Source organism: Capra hircus, chromosome 9 (assembly GCF_001704415.2).
Source record: "Capra hircus breed San Clemente chromosome 9, ASM170441v1, whole genome shotgun sequence".
In the NCBI taxonomy this organism is placed as follows: Eukaryota; Metazoa; Chordata; class Mammalia; order Artiodactyla; family Bovidae; genus Capra; species Capra hircus.
In genome coordinates this window covers 40,898,567-40,917,567 of record NC_030816.1, presented here as the reverse complement: position 1 = coordinate 40,917,567, position 19,001 = coordinate 40,898,567, and the positions used below count along the sequence as shown (strand labels likewise).

The 19,001-nt window shown below is 38.4% G+C and overlaps 1 protein-coding gene across 1 annotated transcript in view; it reads left to right on the top strand.

The window, feature by feature from the left end:
- FUT9 (fucosyltransferase 9) overlaps positions 1-15,469 on the top strand; it is a 118,654-nt gene extending 103,185 nt beyond the window's left edge. The window contains exon 2 of the mRNA XM_005684665.3: positions 13,333-15,469. Within this exon, the coding sequence (XP_005684722.1) occupies positions 13,341-14,420 (1,080 nt within the window). The 5' untranslated portion in view covers positions 13,333-13,340 and the 3' untranslated portion in view covers positions 14,421-15,469. The remainder of the gene's footprint in view (positions 1-13,332) is intronic.

Sequence of the window (19,001 nt, the reverse complement as noted above, 5' to 3'; positions counted from 1 at the left end):
ATCAAACCACAAGGCCTGCATTGCAGGCGAATTCTTTACTGTTTGAGCCACCAGGGAAACCCTTAGAAAGCACTGTGCTGACAGATAAATTATGAAAAGACTGCCTCAAGGGAAGCCAGAAAGTGTATTCTGAGGAAATGCCAGAAACCAGCCCCTGTCCTGTCTGGGGTGTTCTTATGTTTAGGTGGCACATGGGCCAAGTTACACTTGGGCTCAGAGTCAGATCTGATTGTTCTAGCTGCAGACAAATCTGGTATATAGAGTTTCTAAAGGGAATTGAGACAGTGATTAAGAACTAGTGATTACAAGTAGGGAGAAGAGACCAGATAAAAGATCAAACTAAAAAAAAAAAGTTAATCCCTGAATTGAAAAGAAAATTTCAGAGACTGAATGTAGCAACTTCCCAAGATAAAAAAGTGTGCATTGCAGGAGAAGTGACAGTTGGCAGCTTGCACTCCAATGGAAACAAATGTCTGAGACAAAAATGAAAGTGAAGGAGTTGTTGGGGGGGCGGGGCGCGGGTAGGAGGTAGAGAGAAATCTTTGAGTATTTAGAGGTAAGATCAATGAAACTACTATAGCAATAGGTCAGGAAATCATTAGTTCTGTCAGAATATATTCTAAGAAATACTCAGGAAAAGCATTGGTGACCAAAGCTGGCATATTTTGGTGGCAGCTTCTCTGGTGTTTGGAGGAAGTAAAACACAAGCATATGCCTAGAAACACCAGAGATTGTATCCAAAGGTCTTTGAAAACGGTTCACAATTTGATAGCATTCCAGAAATTAACCAGTGTCTTCTTGCCAAAAAGTAAATGGCTTTTCTCCCAAAGGCAGGAGGCATTTGGCTCAGGAGCTTAATACAGAGAACTGTGGAAACTCAGAGCGGGAATTCCCATGAGAAAGGTTTAGTGGAATGTGAGGTGTCAAGGGAGTCTTTGATAGTAAAGTGATGAATATATAAAGTTCTACAGTACTTTGAGGCAGAATATAATTTGATATATAGTGTAGAAAGTAGAAAGCTTATATTTTTATTCTTGTAAAGGATTTTAGCATAAAAATTGTAAGGAAGAGTAAAAGCAAAACAAAACTAAAAAAAACTCACAATTTTTTTTACAGGGGCAATTTTAATTATGAACAAATAGTGTAGTGTTCAGAAGACTTTTGCAGAATCCTAGATGCTAATATCATGACACTAAATGCCATAATGGTTATATAGGGAGCAATTGTTATCTGAGCCTGACTAAAGAGATTACTAATCATTAAGTTAGACATGATGGGTGCATGTGTACAAAGTCACTTCAGTCCTGTTTGATTCTTTGAACTGTAGCCTGCCAGGTTCCCCTGTCCATGGGATTCTCCAGGGAAGAATACTTCTTCTGGAGTGGGTTGCCATGCCCTCCTCCAGGATATATTCCTGACCCAGACTAAACCAGGATATTTACTGCTGAGCCATCAGGGAAGCCCAAGTTAGACATCAGTCAGTCATTTCAGTCATTCAGTCATGCCCGACTCTTTGTGATCCCATGGACTGCAGCACCAGAGACTTCCTTGTCCATCACCAACTCCCGGAGCTTGCTTAAACTCATGTCGATAGAGTCAATGATGTCATCCAACCGTCTCATTCTCTGTCACCCACTTCTCCTCCTGCCTTCAATTTTTCCCAGCATCAGGGTCTTTTCTAATGAGTCAGTTATTCACAACAGGTGGCCAAAGTATTGGAGCTTTGGCATCAATGCTTCCAAATGAATATTCAGGACTGATTTCCACATCACCTGCCACCAAATAGCTAAGCTCTGGGCGAAGTCTATAGCTTAATGTAAAGTGAATAGATTTCTTTGCTCTTTTCCTAATTTATATATCAGTTGTGTTCAGTCACTCAGTCATGTCCGACTCTAGTGACCACATGGACTGCAGCACACCAGGCCTCCCTGTCCATCAACAACTCCTGGAGTTTATTCAAACTCATGTCCATTGAGTCAGTGATGCCATCCAACAACCTCATCTTCTGCCATCCCCTTCTCATCCTGCCTTCAATCTTTCCCAGCATCAGGGTCTTTTCTAATGAGTCAGCTCTTCGCAGCAGGTGGCCAAAGTATTGGAGTTTCAGCTTCAACATCAGCTTCTCTGGTGTTTGGAGGAAGCTGACTCATTAATGAATATTCATGATTGATGTCTTTTAGGATGGACTGATAGGATCTCCTTGCATTCAAAGGGACTCTCAAGAGTCTTCCCTAACACTGCAGTACAAAGCACCAATTCTTTGGCTATCAGCTTTCTTTATAGTCCAACTCTCACACTCACACATGACTACTGGAAAAACCATAGCCTTGACTAGACGGACCTTTGTTGTCAAAGTAATGAATCTGCTTTTTAAGATGCTGTCTAGGTTGGTCATAACTTTTCTCCCAAGGAATAAACATCTTTTAATTTCATGGTTGCAGTCTCCATCTGATGTGATTTTTAAGTCCAAAAAAATAGTCTGTCACTGTTTCCACTCTTTCTCATCTATCTGCCATGAAGTGATGGGACCAGATGCCATGATCTTTGTTTTCTAAATGTTAAGTTTTAAGCCAACTTTTTCACTCTCTTTCATCAACAGGCTCTTTAGCTCTTCTTCGCTTTCTGCCATAAGGGTGGTGGCAACAGCATATCTGAGGTTATTATATTTCTCCTGGCAATCTTGATTTTAGCTTGTGCTTCCTCCAGCCCAGCGTTTCTCATGATGTACTCTGCATAGAAGTTAAATAAGCAGGGTGACAATATACAGCCTTGACATACTCCTTTTCCTATTTGGAACCAGTCCATTGTTCCATGTCCAGTTCCGTTGTTTCCTGACCTGCACACAGATTTCTCAAGAGACAGGTCAGGTGGTCTGGTATTCCCATCTCTCAGAATTTTCCACAGTTTATTGTGATCCACACAGTCAAGGGCTTTGGCATAGTCAATAAAGCAGAAATAGATGTTTTTCTGGAACTCTCTTGCTTTTTCAATGATATAGTAGATATTGGCAATTTGATATCTGGTTCCCCTCCCTTTTTTAAATCCAGCTTGACATCTGGAAGTTCACGGTTCATGTATTGTTGAAGCCTGGCTTGGAGATTTTTGAGCATTACTTAACTAGCGTGTGAGATGAGTGCAATTGTGTGGTAGTTTGAGCATTCTTTGGCATTGCCTTTCTTTGGGATTGGAATGAAAACTGACCTTTTCCAGACCTGTGGCCATTGCTGAGTTTTCCAAATTAGCTGGCATATTGAGTGCAGCACTTTCACAGCATCATCTTTTAGGATTTGAATAGCTCAACTAGAATTCCATCACCTCCCCTAGCTTTCTTTGTAGCAATGCTTCCTAAAGCCCACTCGACTTCACATTCCAGATGTCTGGCCCTAGGTGAGTGATCACACTATCATGGTTATGTAGGTCATGAAGATCTTTTTTACATGGTTCTTCTGTGTATTCTTGTCACCTTTTCTTAATATCTTCTGCTTCTGTTAGGTCCATACCATTTCTTTCCTTTATTGAGCCCATCTTTGCATGAAATATTCCCTTTGGATCTCTGATTTTCTTAAAGATATCTCTAGTGTTTATCATTCTATTGTTTTCCTCTATTTCTTTGCACTGATCACAAAATAAGGCTTTCTTATCTCTCCTTCCTATTCTTTGGAACTCTGCATTCAAATGGGTATATCTTTCCTTTTCTCCTTTGCTTTTTGCTTCTCTTCTTTCCATAGCTATTTGTAAGGCCTGCTCAGGTAGCCATTTTGCTTTTTTGCATTTATTTTTCTTGGGGATGGTCTTGCTCCCTGTCTCCTGTACAATGTCACGAACCTCTGTCCATAGTTGATCAGGCACTCTGTCTATCAGATCTAATCCCTTAAACTTATTTCTCACTTCCACTGTAGTATAATAGTTAAGGATTTGATTTAGGTCATACTTGAATGGACTAGTGGTTTCCCTACTTTCTTCAATTTCAGTCTGAATTTGGCAGTAAGGAGTTCATGATCTGAGCCACAGTCAGCTTCCAGTCTTATTTTTGCTGAATGTATAGAGCTTCTCCATCTTTGACTGCAAAGAATATAATCAGTCTGATTTCGATATTGACCATTGGTGATGTTCACGTGTAGAGTCTTCTTTTATGTTGTTGGAAGAGGATGTTTGCTATCACCAGTGTGTTCTCTTGACAAAATTCTATTAGCCTTTGTCCTGCTTCATTCTGTACTCCAAGGCCAAATTTGACTGTTACTCCGGGTGTTTCTTGAAGTGAAGTGAAGTGAAGTGAAGTGAAGTGAAGTCTCTCAGTCATGTCCAACTCTTTGCGACCCCATGAACTATAGCCTACCGGGCTCCTCCATCCATGGGATTTTCCAGGCAAGAGTAGTGGAATGGGTTCCCATTTCCTTCTCCAGAGGATCTCCCTGACCCAGGGATCGAACCCAGGTCTCCCACATTGTAGGCAGACGCTTTACTGTCTGAGCCACAAGGAACTTCCTACTTTTTCATTTCTGTCCCCTATAATGAAAAGGACATCTTTTTTGGTGTTAGTTCTAGAAGGTCTTGTAAGTCTCCATAGAACTGTTCAACTTCAGCTTTTTCAGCATTACTGGTTGGGGCATAGACTTGTATTACCGTGATATTGAATGGTTTGCCTTGGAAATGAACAGAGATCATTCCTTCGTTTTTGAGATGGCATGCAAGTACTGCATTTTGGACTCTTTTGTTTACTATGATGGCTACTCCATTTCTTCTAAGGGATTCTTGCCCACAGTAGTAGATATAATGGTCAGATGAGTTAAATTCACCCATTCCAGTTCATTTTAGTTTGCTGAATCCTAAAATGTCAATGTTCACTCTTGCCATCTCCTGTCTGACCACTTGCAATTTGCCTTGATTTATGGACCTAACATTTCAGGTTCCTATGCAATGTTGCTCTTTACAGCATCAGTAAAGAGACTTGCTTCCATCACCAGTCACATCCACAACTGGGTGTTGTTTTTGCTTTGGCTCCCTCTCTTAATTCTTCTGGAGTTATTTGTCCTCTTATCTCCAGTAGCATATTGGGCACCTACCGACCTGGGGAGTTATCTTTCAGTGTCGTATCTTTTTGCCCTTTCATACTGTTCATGGAGTTCTCAAGGCAAGAATACTGAACTAGTTTGCCATTCCCTTCTCCAGTGGACCACATTTTATCAGAACTCTCCACCATGATCCAGATAATTGTGGATATATTTTGAAATATTTACATTAGATACTTCATATACTGCAGAAATAAAAACGGGAGAAAAGAGAATCAATTGGGGTTTTGTTTTTTTCATTTTTGGCTTGCTTATGGCTTTTGTTTTTGTTGTTTGTTTTGATTTCATTGTTTCAAGAAATATAATCAATTATAACTAATATAAACAAAAATAAAATTATTATGTTTATGGAGTAGCTCTTGGAACTGAAGGAATATCTCAAGAACCAAGCCCAGGAAAGCAGGGTCCTGGTAGCTCCTTGGTGGCAGGTAGCAGAGTTTATATAAGTCTTCTCAGGGAACTCATCTGTGACTAACTATCTCCAACATTTGTCTCTCTTGGCCCTTACGTGCAAGTTTTAAAGTCCCAGAGAGAGAGAGAGAGAGAGAGAGAGTTTGAATAATCTGGCATCCCTCGTCAATAGTGGTTGAAAGAAAGTCACAATAATTGCACACAGGAGAGGAGAGGTTTATCCTGATAGGCAATTGGGATGCTATTATCAGAAGAAAAGTGAGTGATTGCCAGACAGTAAAAACCAGGAAATATCTGCCACAGGGTCTAAACACAATATGCTTACAAAGCAAACTTTTGTGAAAAGGCTGATTTCATGATCTATTGAAAGACTCTGCTTGCTGCTGCTGCTGCTAGTTCACTATAATTTGTTTCCTTGTGTATTTTATCCAGACATTAATACTAATGAGTTATGTTTTGTACTTAGGGGAGATTGTATGTATGTGGTTAGAAATAGTAGTAATTTGCACAGAAATCAGAAAGAATCTATTATTCCAAAAGAATTTTAGCTGTTATGAGAACTCTGATTCTTAACTAACAAGAAATAATAATGTAATAGCAAACATGTGCTTTCTATGATCCAGGCAGAGAAGGAAACAGCAACCCACTCCAGTACTCTTGCATGGAGAATCCTGTGGACAGAGGAGCCCAGTGGGCTGTTGTCCATGGGGTCACACAGAGTCAGTCATAACTGAGCAACTTAGCATGTATGCATGCATTGGAGAAGGAAATGGCAACCCACTCCAGTATTCTTGCCTGGAGAATCCCAGAGATGGAGGAGCCTGGTGGGCTGCTGTCTATGGGGTCACACAGAGTCAGACATGACTGAAGCAACTTAGCAGCAGCAGCATGGTCCAGGCACTATAGGAAGTACCTTAAATTTTTTTACTTTATATAACAGGAAAGAAGTTGCAATGTGAATATATATGGCAATCCTTCTTTTTTAAACTATTTCTAATTTCAATCCACCTATCAATTTTTGATGATTTATTTCAGGTTTTTGGGGTTGATGTGAGTTGATCTCTAGATGCCCAAGTAGATCCAAAGTTCTGTTCAAAGGGTTTGTGATTTTTATGCATTTTTACTGAAGATTAAAAAGTTTGCCTTAACAGAAGTAGTTTGATTATGAATTTGCACAACATATAGAAAAGGTACCCAAGGACTCATAATGGCATAAGGGAAGAACTTCTTCCAACCCCGCATCCTAGCTAGTGTGAAACAGAGAGGTGAGTTGAAGAGGAGGTAGTGACTGCAATCTAGGAATAAAGACCAAGTGGCAAGTTACAATTTTTAGGCAAGTATTATATAATATATGGAGAAGGCAACGGCACCCCACTCCAGTACTCTTGCCTGGAAAATCTCATGGACAGAGGACCCTGGTAGGCTGGAGTCCATGAGGTTGATGAGGGTCGGACACGACTGAACGACTTCACTTTCACTTTTCACTTTCATGCATTGGAGAAGGAAATGGCACAGTGTTCTTGCCTGGAAAATCCCAGGGACGGGGGAGCCTGGTGGGCTGCCATCTATGGGGTCGCACAGAGTTGGACATGACTGAAGAGACTTAGCATAGCATATAATGCCCAATAGTATATCCCTGTTTCTTTCTTTCTTTTCTAAAATTGAAATATAGTTGCTTTATAATGATGTCTTAGTCTCAGATTAAGGCTATATATATATATATGTGTGTGTATATATTCTTTTTCAATGAAACAAGTCAAGAAAGGAGTCCAAAATGTAGTACTTGGATGCAATCTCAAAAATGACAGAATGGTCTCTGTTTGTTTCCAAGGCAAACCATTTAATATCACAGTTATCCAAGTCTATGCCCCAACCAGGAATCCTGAAGAAGCTGAAGTTGAACTGTTCTATTAAGACCCACAAGACCTAGATCAGATCAGATCAGTCGCTCAGTCATGTCCAGCTCTTTGCGACCCCATGAATCGCAGCACACCAGGCCTCCCTGTCCATCACCATCTCCCGGAGTTCATTCAAACTCATGTCCATCGAATTGGTGATGCCATCCAGCCATCTCTTCCTCTGTCGTCCCCTTCTCTTCCTGCCCCCAATCCCTCCCAGCATCAGAGTATTTTCCAATGAGTCAGCTCTTCTCATGAGGTGGCCAAAGTATTGGAGTTTCAGCTTTAGCATCATTCCTTCCAAAGAACAGCCAGGGCTGATCTCCTTTAGAATGGACTGGTTGGATCTCCTTGCAGTCCAAGGGACTCACAAGCATATTCTCCAATACCACAGTTCAAAAGCATCAATTCTTCAGCACTCAGCTTTCTTCACAGTCCAACTCGCACATTCATGCATCCACTGGAAAAACGATAGCCTTGACTAGACGGACCTTTGTTGGCAAAGTAATGTCTCTGATTTTCAATATGCTATCTAGGTTGGTCATAACTTTTAATCCAAGGAGTAAATGTCTTTTAATTTCATGGCTGCAATCACCATCTGCAGTGATTTTGGAGCCCCCAAAAAACAAAGTCTAATACTGTTTCCACTGTTTCCCCATCTATTTCCCATGAAGTGATGGGACCAGATGTCATGATCTTCATTTTCTGAATGTTGAGCTGTAAGCCAAGTTTTTCACTGTCCTTTTTCAGTCTCATCAAGAGGCTTTTTAGTTCCTCTTCACTTTCTGCCATAAGGGTGGTGTCATCTGACCTTCTAGAACTAACACACCAAAAAACTGTCCATTATATTATAGGGGAGTAGAATCCAAAAGGAGGAAGTCAAGAAGTACCTGGAATAACAGGCAAATTTGGCCTTTGGAGTACAGGGCAAAGGCTAATAGAGTTTAGCCAAGAGAATGCACTGGTCATACCAAACACTCTCTTCCAACAATACAAGAGAAGACTCTACACATGGACATCACCAGATGGTCAATACCAAAATCAGATTGATTCTTTCTTTCTAGCCAAAGATGGAAAACCTCTATGCAGTCAGAAAAAAACAAGACCAGGAGCTGACAGTGGCTCATATCATGAACTCCTTTTTGCCAAATTCAGACTTAAATTGAAGAAAGTAGGGAAAACCACTAGACCATTCAGGTCTGACCTAAATCAAATCCCCTACGATTATACAATGGAAGTGATAAATAGATTCAAGGGATTAGATCGGATAGACAGAGTGCCTGAAGAAATATGGACAGAAGTTCATGACATTATATGGGAGGCAGTGATAAAGACCATCCCCAAGAAAAAGAAATGCAAAATGGCAAAATGGTTGTTGGAGGAGGCCTTGAAAATAGCTATGAGAAGAAAGGAAGTGAAAAGCAAAGGAGAAAAGGAAAGATATACCCATTTGAATGCAGAGTTCCAAAGAACAGCAAGGAGAGATAAGAAAGCCTTCCTTAGTGATCAGTGCAAAGAAATAGAGGAAAACAATAGAATGGGAGAGACTGGAGATCTATTCAAGAATATTAGAGGTACCAAGGTAATTTTTGATGCAAAGATGGGCTCAATAAGGGAAAGAAATGGTATGGACCTAACAGAAGCAGAAGATAGTAAGAAGAGGTGGCAAGACTACACAGAAGAACTATCCAAAAAGATCTTCATGACCCAGATAACCACAATGGTGTGATCACTCACCAAAAGCCAGACATCCTGGAATGTGAAGTCAAATGGGCTTTAGGAAGCATCACTACAAACAAAGCTAGTGGAGATGATGGAACTCTAGTTGAACTATTTAAAATCCTAAAAGATGATGCTGTGAAAGTGCTACACTTAATATGCCAGCAAATTTGGAAAACTCAGCAGTGGCCACAGGACTGGAAAAGGTCAGTTTTCATTCCAATCTCAAAGAAAGGCAATGCCAAAGAATGTTCAAACTAATGCAAAATTGCAACTCATCTCACATGCTAGTAAAGTAATGCTCAAAATTCTCCAAGCCAGGTTCAACACTATGTGAACCATGACCTTTCAGATGTTCAAGCTGGATTTAATAAAGGCAGATGAACCAGAGATCAAATTGTCAACCTCTGCTGGATCATCAAAAAAGCAAGAGAGTTCCATAAAAACATCTACTTCTGCTTCATTGACTATGCCAAAGCCTTTGACTGTGTGGATCTTCACAAGCTTGGAAAATTCTTCAAGAGATGGGAATACCAGACCACCTGACCTGCCTCCTGAAAGATCTGTATGCAGGTCAAGAAACAACAGTTAGAACTGGACATGGAGCAAGGGGCTGGTTCCGAATAGGAAAAGGAGTATGTCAAGGCTGTGTATTGTCACCCTGCTTATTTAACTTATATGCAAAGTACATCATGAGAAATGCTGGAGCTGGATGAAGCACAAGCTAGAATCAAGATTTCCAGGAGGAATATCAATAATCTCAGATATGCAGCTGACACCACACTTACGGCAGAAAATGAAGAACTAAAGAGCTTCTTGATGAAAGTGAAGGAGAAGAGTGAAAAAGTTGGCTTAAACTCAGCTTTCAGAACACTAAGATCATGGCATCTGGTCCCATCACTTCATGGCAAACAGATGGGAAAACAGTGGAAACAGTGGCAGACTTTATTTTTTTGGACTCCAAAATCACTGCAGATGATGACTGCGACCATGAAATCAAAAGACGTTTTCTCCTTGGAAGAAAAGCTATGACCAACCTAGACAGCATATTAAGAAGCAGAGACATGACTTTGCCAACAAAATTCCATCTAATCAAAGCTATGGTTTTTCCAGTGGTCATATATGGATGTTAGAGTTGGACTATAAAGAAAGCTGAGCGCCAAAGAATTGATGCTTTTGAACTGTGATGTTAGAGAAGACTCTTGAGATTCCCTTGGAGTGCAAGGAGATCTATCCAGTCTATCCTAAAGGAAATCAATCCTGAATATTCATTGGAAGGACTGATGCTGAAGCTGAAACTCCAATACTTGGCCACCTGATGCAAAGACCTGACTCATTTGAAAAGACCTTGACACTGGAAAAATTTGAAGGCAGGAGTAGAAGAGGGAAACAGAGGATGAGATGGTTTGATGGCATCACCAACTCAATGGCTGTGAGTTTGAGTAAACTCCAGTAGTTGGTGATGGACAGGGAGGCCTGACGTGCTATAGTCCATGGGGTTGCAAAGAGTCGGACATGACTGAGCGACTGAAATGAACTGAACTGAACTGAAGTGAATTCTTTTTCAGATTGTTTTCCATTATAGGTTATTGTTCCCTGTGCTATACAGTAGAACCTTGTTGTTCATCTATGTTTTATATAGCATTGTTTATCTGTTAATCCAAAACTCTTAATTTATCCCTGCCTCCCTTTCACCTTGGGTAAACATAAGTTTGTTTTCTATTTCTGTGCGTCTATTTTTATTTTGTAAATAGGATATTTTGATACCATTTTTTAGATTCATAAATAGTACCATATGATATTTGTCTTTGTCTGACTTACTTCACTTAGTATGATATTTTCTAGGTCTACCCATGCTGCTACAAATGGCATTATCTCATTCTTTTCTATGGCTGTGCAATATCCCATTGCATATATGGGTCACGTCTTCTTTATCCATTCATCTTTCAACAGACATTTAGGTTACTTCCATGTCTCTGGTATTGTGAATAGTGCTGCTAAGAATACTGGGGTCCATGTATCTTTTCAAATTAGAACTTTTCCAGGTATATTCCTGGTTTTTTCCATTTAAAGATAAGGTTCAAAACACACACGTGCAAAAGTGGAATTACCACACCTTGGAGAAGTCTTCTATTCTTAGTGTCACGTGTCTGTCCCTAATAGCTTGAAGAATATTTATGGTTTGAAAATCAAAATCCGAACCTTTTCTTTTCCAAGTTCTTCTATCCTTTAATGCTCAGTACATCATTCTCTTTATGGAAAATGCCATTATACACATGCTAATTCTTGCAAGTAGTACTTTTACTGAAGTTTCTGTTATTTTTAATGCTGTAGTCTTTAAACTATATTTCTTCATATTACTTTAAAGTATTAAAATGATTTAAAGACTTTATACTCTTTATTGTTAAAATTAATTTTATGTTTCTATGTATTGCTATCTCTGGTGAGAGCTATAGTAACAAGCTGCAAGTCCTTTAAATATAGGTTATATGAGAAATTCAAAACATGTTAGGTGTCCAACTGAATTTTAGTAATGAGGAATAGGTGAAAAAGTTCTTGTCAAAGGGAAGTCAATTTGGCTCCAAGAGGCAAAGTTTTCTGACAGCTTCTGTAAAAAGCAGGTGTTACTTAGTAACAGCTCTGTTATTTAGTAATTGACCCCCAATACCAGTGGAAAGTTGAGAGGATAGACGATATGCAGAGAGTTAACAAGAAGAACCTCAAGGAGCTCCAAATGCGCAGGAATCAGGAAAATTGAGAGGCACATACTGGAAGGAATATTGTGTCTGCCCACCAACCAGTTTTTCCCATTTGGCCAAATAAAGTGTTGTGGGACTAAAATGTACTATAAGCCAACTTTGGGATGCAACAAAGAGAGTCAAAACTGGGAAAATTTGCTCAACTACTGGTATGAATACCTGTAAGTCATTTCATTCTATAGAGCAATATGTGTTAAATATACCAATAAAGCAAGTAAGTATAATTTTATTCATTCATACTTTGTTAATTTTTATTTATCCAGTTACCAATGCTTATACCTTGAGAATCCACCCAAGGTACTCAGCAATCCACCCATTCATTTATGCAGTATACATAGCATCTACTAAGCATCTATTAAGCACCTACTGTAACCTGGTGATGAGGATACAGCAGTGAGAAACAAAGCTTCTCATGAAGCTTGCATTCTGGTATCATCAAGATGACTGTATTCTCTGGCTGCAGCCTAGAGAATCAATGATTACAAAAATAGAGTCATCAAGTGCCTAGATTATGGACCCAGAGTCTGGGTTTAAAAGAATGTTTTGCCACTGACAATACGTGACTTTGGAGTTTCTTAACCATTTGGGACCTCAATTTCTTCATGAATGAGATGAGAATATAATGAGTTAGTACATATACTTACACAGAGATACACACTCTTGTGTAAATATATAAATTAATACATATATTGTTAATGTAGGTCCTCATATTAATGCATGGCACTAATGAGCACCAGATAAGTGTCAGGTACTGATCTTACTAAGGGAAACTGATCAAAATTTAACTCATGGGTAAATGGTGGTAGTGTTAGTCACTAAATAGTGTCCAACTCTTTGCAGCCCCATGAACTGTAGCCCACCAGGCTCCTCGGTCCATGGGATTTCCCAGGCAAGAATACTAGAATAGGTTGCCATTTCCTTCTCCAAGGCATCTTCCAGACCCAGGGATTGAACCCACTTCTCCTGCATTGGCGGGCAGATTCTTTACCACTGAGCCACTAGGGAAGCCCTCATGTATATAAAGGGCAGAGATTAGTGAAATCAAGACAGTAAAACTTGAGGTGCCAATGCACCTCAATGGATTACTGATACTTGTATTACTTGTTCAAAGACGATTTAGAAGGCAAGAAACTGCATAATTCAGTGGGTAAGCTACCTATTTTTGGCCCTCAATTTCCTCATTCTGCAGAGAAGAGGTGATAAAAGACCTCATTGATAGGGGTAATGTGTTCAAAGTGCTTGACACCAAGCCTAGTTGAGAGTGAGTGTTTAGGAAACAGGTACTGTTTGCAACTTGATTTTATTGAGCAGACACCATGTTTAGTTTTTGGTAACACTGGAAAAAAGAAAATGCAGTTGATTTTGTGATTAAGTGTATTTTAGGACGTACCACCTATTTAACTCAAAATGTATTTGTGATTAACTCTTCATCCCTACCTCCACCTACTCCTCTATCTTTCCCTTTCTGTTTCACAGAAAAAATTATGACCTCAGCATCCAAAGGAATTCTCCGCCCATTTTTAATCGTCTGCATTATCCTGGCCTGCTTCATGGTGTGTCTGTTCATTTACATCAAGCCCACCAACAGCTGGATCTTCAGCCCGATGGAGTCAGCCAGCTCCATGCTGAAAATGAAAAATTTCTTCTCCACCAAAACTGGTGATTTTAATGAAACTACTATTCTGATTTGGGTGTGGCCATTTGGGCAGACCTTTGACCTTACGTCTTGCCAAGCAATGTTCAACATCCAAGGATGCCATCTCACGACAGACCGTTCTCTGTACAACAAGTCCCACGCAGTTCTGATCCACCACCGAGACATCAGTTGGGATCTGACCAATTTACCTCAGCAGGCGAGGCCACCATTCCAGAAATGGATTTGGATGAATCTGGAGTCACCAACTCACACACCGCAGAAGAGTGGCATTGAGCACCTGTTCAACCTGACTCTGACTTATCGCCGTGACTCAGATATCCAAGTGCCTTATGGTTTCTTGACCGTAAGCACAAACCCCTTCGTGTTTGAAGTGCCAAACAAAGAGAAGTTAGTGTGCTGGGTTGTAAGTAACTGGAACCCTGAGCATGCCAGGGTCAAGTATTACAATGAGCTAAGCAAAAGCATTGAAATCCATACCTATGGGCAAGCATTTGGAGAATACGTGACTGATAAAAATTTGATTCCTACCATATCTACTTGCAAATTTTATCTTTCCTTTGAAAACTCAATCCACAAAGATTATATCACAGAAAAGCTCTACAATGCTTTTCTGGCTGGCTCTGTGCCTGTTGTTTTGGGGCCATCTAGGGAAAACTATGAGAATTATATTCCAGCAGATTCATTCATTCATGTGGAAGATTATAACTCTCCAAGTGAGCTAGCTAAGTATCTGAAGGAAGTAGACAAAAACAATAAATTATACCTTAGTTACTTTAACTGGAGGAAAGATTTCACAGTAAATCTCCCTCGATTTTGGGAATCACATGCATGCTTGGCTTGTGACCATGTGAAAAGGCATCAAGAGTATAAATCCGTTGGTAATTTAGAGAAATGGTTTTGGAATTAAAGTTTTCCATCATTTGCACATTTGGCAAATCATTTTGATGAGATATTATCCAGATTTTAAGGATGAGAAGAGACATTATTCTGCTTTTGTGTCATAATTTATTTGTATCACTCGCTGGGGTGACATGTATATTTTGATGGAGATTTTTAAGAGTGCAGCATCAGCAATCACTCCACTTGGTTTTAAATTATCTTATATATACCTAATTATGTGACCTGAAAAATAATTTATTATTCTCTATCATTTGTAAACCTCTTTTTTTCATATTTTTGTTGTTATCTCTAATGTAGCTGTAATTTGATTGTTGTTCCTACACTGATCAGTTGTTTCATCCACTTGGTAAATGAAGACACATATCTTCAAATATGAAATATTTTCATTAAACATTATCATCTCTAGTTCCCAGTTGGCATAATGAAGCAAAGGAAAATCAATTTGTAATTGAATTCTAACCTCTTTGACTTTGAAGTTGAACAATGTATAACTTTCTCTATTTGATCTGTTTTTCACCTGTTTGTTACATTTGTGAATGCAGAATTATTCATGTAGTGAATAAGCCAGATAGTGGAGCAGAACCATTCTATTCAGGAAGCTATTAGGCTTCTCGTTTATTTTCATTAAGTTGACTTGCAAATGCAGTCACTTGTTCTCATGATATTAAGCTAAATTATTTAAGTATTTTTAAATATCCAATTTGGGGCGATTTTTGGTGCCTGGGAAATAATCCTAGTAACACTTAAGATAAGCTAAGATAGTTTCCTTCCTGATCTTAACTCTCATTATTATAATAAAACAAATAATCGCATCAAATGACAAAGGAAAAAGGTAAGTGTAGATATATCATGTTTACAAATGGTACATTTATGTACAGTTTTTAACATATCAATTTAAAATATTTTTTTCCAAAGGCCCAATGTCTAAAACATTTTCCTATACCATATGGACATCTAAATTGAATAATTGAGATGTTTGTCCTATTATTTAAAAGAGCCTAAATAAAATTAGGGCTTCCCTGGTGGCTCAGATGGTAAAGAATCTGCCTGTAACGTGGGAGACCTGGGTTTGATCCCTGGGTTGGGAAGATCCCCTGGAGAAGGGAAAGGCTACCCACTCTAATATTCTGGCCTAGAGAATTCCATGGACTGTATAGTCCATGGGGACATAAAGAGTCATACACGACTGAGCAACTTGGCTAAATAAAGTTATCATCCACGTGTTAAGTATAAAATGTTAAGCATAATAAAGTAGGAGTCAATAGGGAACACATGCTAACACAAAGTGAGACCTCAATGCATATTTGTTGAATTAATAAATGGATGACATTTAATGTCATCAGAAAAGCTTTGCTTATTCCAATAAAGTGACAGCTCTAGTCTAGAGTTGCTAACTTGAGATGATGTTTTATATCCATTTTTGTAATTATCCATAAACAGAAATATGACCATCACCCTCAGGGTTTTACAGAACCTGAATAAACTTTCATTACACTAAGTTTTTAGAGAATTCACCCCTGAACTTGCAGTTGCTCTACAGTGTTTCTCCTCCATAAGGTTTAGGGCTGGATATAAGCAGAGAACAGTAGACGTGAAAAGATGGGACTCTAAGGATTCTCAAAGAAAGCATTTCCCAGAAGAATCTTTAATGACTTTTTATTCCAGTCAGACCAAAAACCCATCAAGAGTGTTAGAATGTACTGATGACATCTATTTGAGTCGATTTGTGAATTATTCTAATAGTCCTCTACATCAATAGAACTCAAATCCACAATTTTCTACATCAAATGGAAGCTAGACAGAGAGGCAAATTTGAATTCAGAAAGCAGGAGTTTATGTCCAACAATCCAGTCTGCCTTGTGAGGAAAGGAGCTCTCAGTACCACTAGAAGGATTTGAACAGAGGAAAATTAATGCATTGGTTGAAGGACTCTTTGATCTTCAGGTTCATTCCTTTACCAGTGATTGAACAGGCTCCTTGTGTCAGGCAAGGCCCTAACCAGAGAAAAGATGAACAAGGTACCATCACTGCCTTAAAGGAACTTACCATTAAGTCAAGAGATAAGGAAAACTTCCTTTGAGTCTATGTTTAGGCACATATGGACTTCCCTGATGGCTCAGACGGTGAAGCATCTGTCTACAAGGTGGGAGACCCAGATTTGAGCCCTGGGTTGCGAAGATCCCCTGGAAAAGGAAATGGCAATCCACTCCAGTACTATTGCCTGGAAAATCCCATGGACAGAGAGGCCTGGTAGGCTACAGTCTATGGGGTCGCAAAGAGTCGGACACGACTGAATGACTTCACTTTCACTTTCACTCTGAATGAAATTTATATGAGTCACTACTGGTTTAATGAAAATAAGATAATAAATTTCTCCAACTGATTAGCTATTTGACAGTTTCTGAGCCACAAACTTTGTTTATTCATTTGACCCAATGGAAGATGCTTGTCATATTATCTCTTATAACTGGATAGCATCCATAAATTGCATGTCTGTGTAGATGCCCTCCTAGATAAGGAAAGATTTCCACCCTCATTTATTTCATCATGTTCAAATAGATTCAAACATTTATGTTTACATTATCTTTTTGACCTACTAAAAAGTGTAGGGATCTAAAAAGAATGCATTACTAACAAATTTAGAAATATCTACTTTCTTCAAAAGCAGAAAAGCATTCAATAAAAAGCCTTTACTGCAGTGGATGCTCATGATTTCAAAGAACCAAGAAACCTGAGGGCAGTACCCTTATTGTCAACTATGAGTTTGGTCTCTTTCTCAGTCTGAGACTATAATTATATTCTGATCATATGGCTCAAGCTAAGGCAATAATACTAAGTGACTACCTAGCACATCTGTATATTAAAAATCCATTCTCAAGTCTCCAAAAAATAAGTTTTCTTAATTTGAAGTTCCAAAATGAATGAGTCAACTTCAGTTCTAGGTCCATTGATCAGTGAGTTTTAGGACTGGAAGAAATTATAGCAATGTTTACAAGCAAATCCCTTCATTCTTCTTATGAGGTAACTAAATTCAAAGATAATATTTATTTAAGACATATGTTCACATACTATACACACACAAACATACAAACACCCCACAGCTATATTGACATGGCCAAGATTAAAATTTCAGAGTACTATCTCCCTCAGTTCTGTGTTCTTTTTCCATCATATTCTTACCTTATCACTAAGTACATCTCAATTCTAAAAATGTGAATATCTTATTGGTATTATTAGGAGTTGTAGAATGTTATGCTCTATGTGGAAGCACTTTGACTTAAAAAAATATGCACATATGGCCAATACAACATGGAACTTGTTAGCATTCTTTCTGGTTTAAGTATCTTAGAAGTTGAGCAGAAGGAAGTAGGCTTTCACTACATTTTAAGTGAAATGCAACCCTCAAGATGGTGACTATTTCTCTGCTACTTCTTTAATAAATCCTGTGGATTATAATTCTTTTTAAGGATATCTCCTGGTGAAAGATAAAGATTTGGCAAAACTGCTGGTTATAAAAACAAACTTGCCAGGAGGTAAACTGTGAATATTAAAAAAAATAGTCCATTTATATTTAAAAATATAAAAAATATTTTACTTTCAATTATCTAAATATTTAAATATTATTCACTATAGGCCTTACCAGTAAAGAAATATAAATATTAATTATTATAGGCCATATTAATAAGAACATATACTTAATTCTCCAAATCCAGGAGTAGGGCATATCTGGAAAAAAAAGACAGTCATAGTTTATGACAGCCATAAATTTGACAATATGAAGTACAAACTGAAAAGAATTATCTAAATAGGAAGCCACTATCCACTTAAAAATTATATATTTACTACATAAATTCTGATAATCCCAGAATGTGTAGAAATGCCTTCTGTTGTGAGGGCTTAGAAAGCTCAGATCATTTGAGGTATAAATTAACCAAATATTCAGAAATTATTTGCTGACCCTTTAAATTCCTGTCTTCAGTTGGAGGTTAAATATGGAAAGAATTGGAAACTATACTTTTGAAATCTTTTTGCCTACCTGTTTTCAAACTAGATTCCATGAGTCTTGAGGTAATCATCCATAAAATGACTTTGTATGACTTAATTACCAAAACAAGGCTTAGATCCTTACATTATGACTTTGTGCTTTATCATATCTTTGAGTGCCCTTAAACTCTGATCTCGTTTAAGGGAATTTCTTAATACATTAATTATAATCAAGCTGTTAAACACAATAAACTTTAGAATCTAAAAGATAAATCCAGTGCCTAATATACAGGAGGGTCTCAACAAATATTTGTTGAATGAATAAACAGATTGCATTAGAGACCATGCAAAATATATTTTTTTAATGTGATGAGTTTCAGCTTCTTGGTATCCACCTGAGGTGATATTTCATTGGTCAGTTTGGAATGCAAAAGAAAGACTTTTTAAGGTCTTTCTAGTCTTACTGCAGTCTACGACCCCAAAAGAAGTAACAGTGCAAGAAAGATTAAGAACTTGGAACATGTTGAAATTCTATTCAAATATTAACATACTACCTGTTTCTAATAGGAAGAATAATTAGTTTTAAGAAGAATATAAAGTGCAA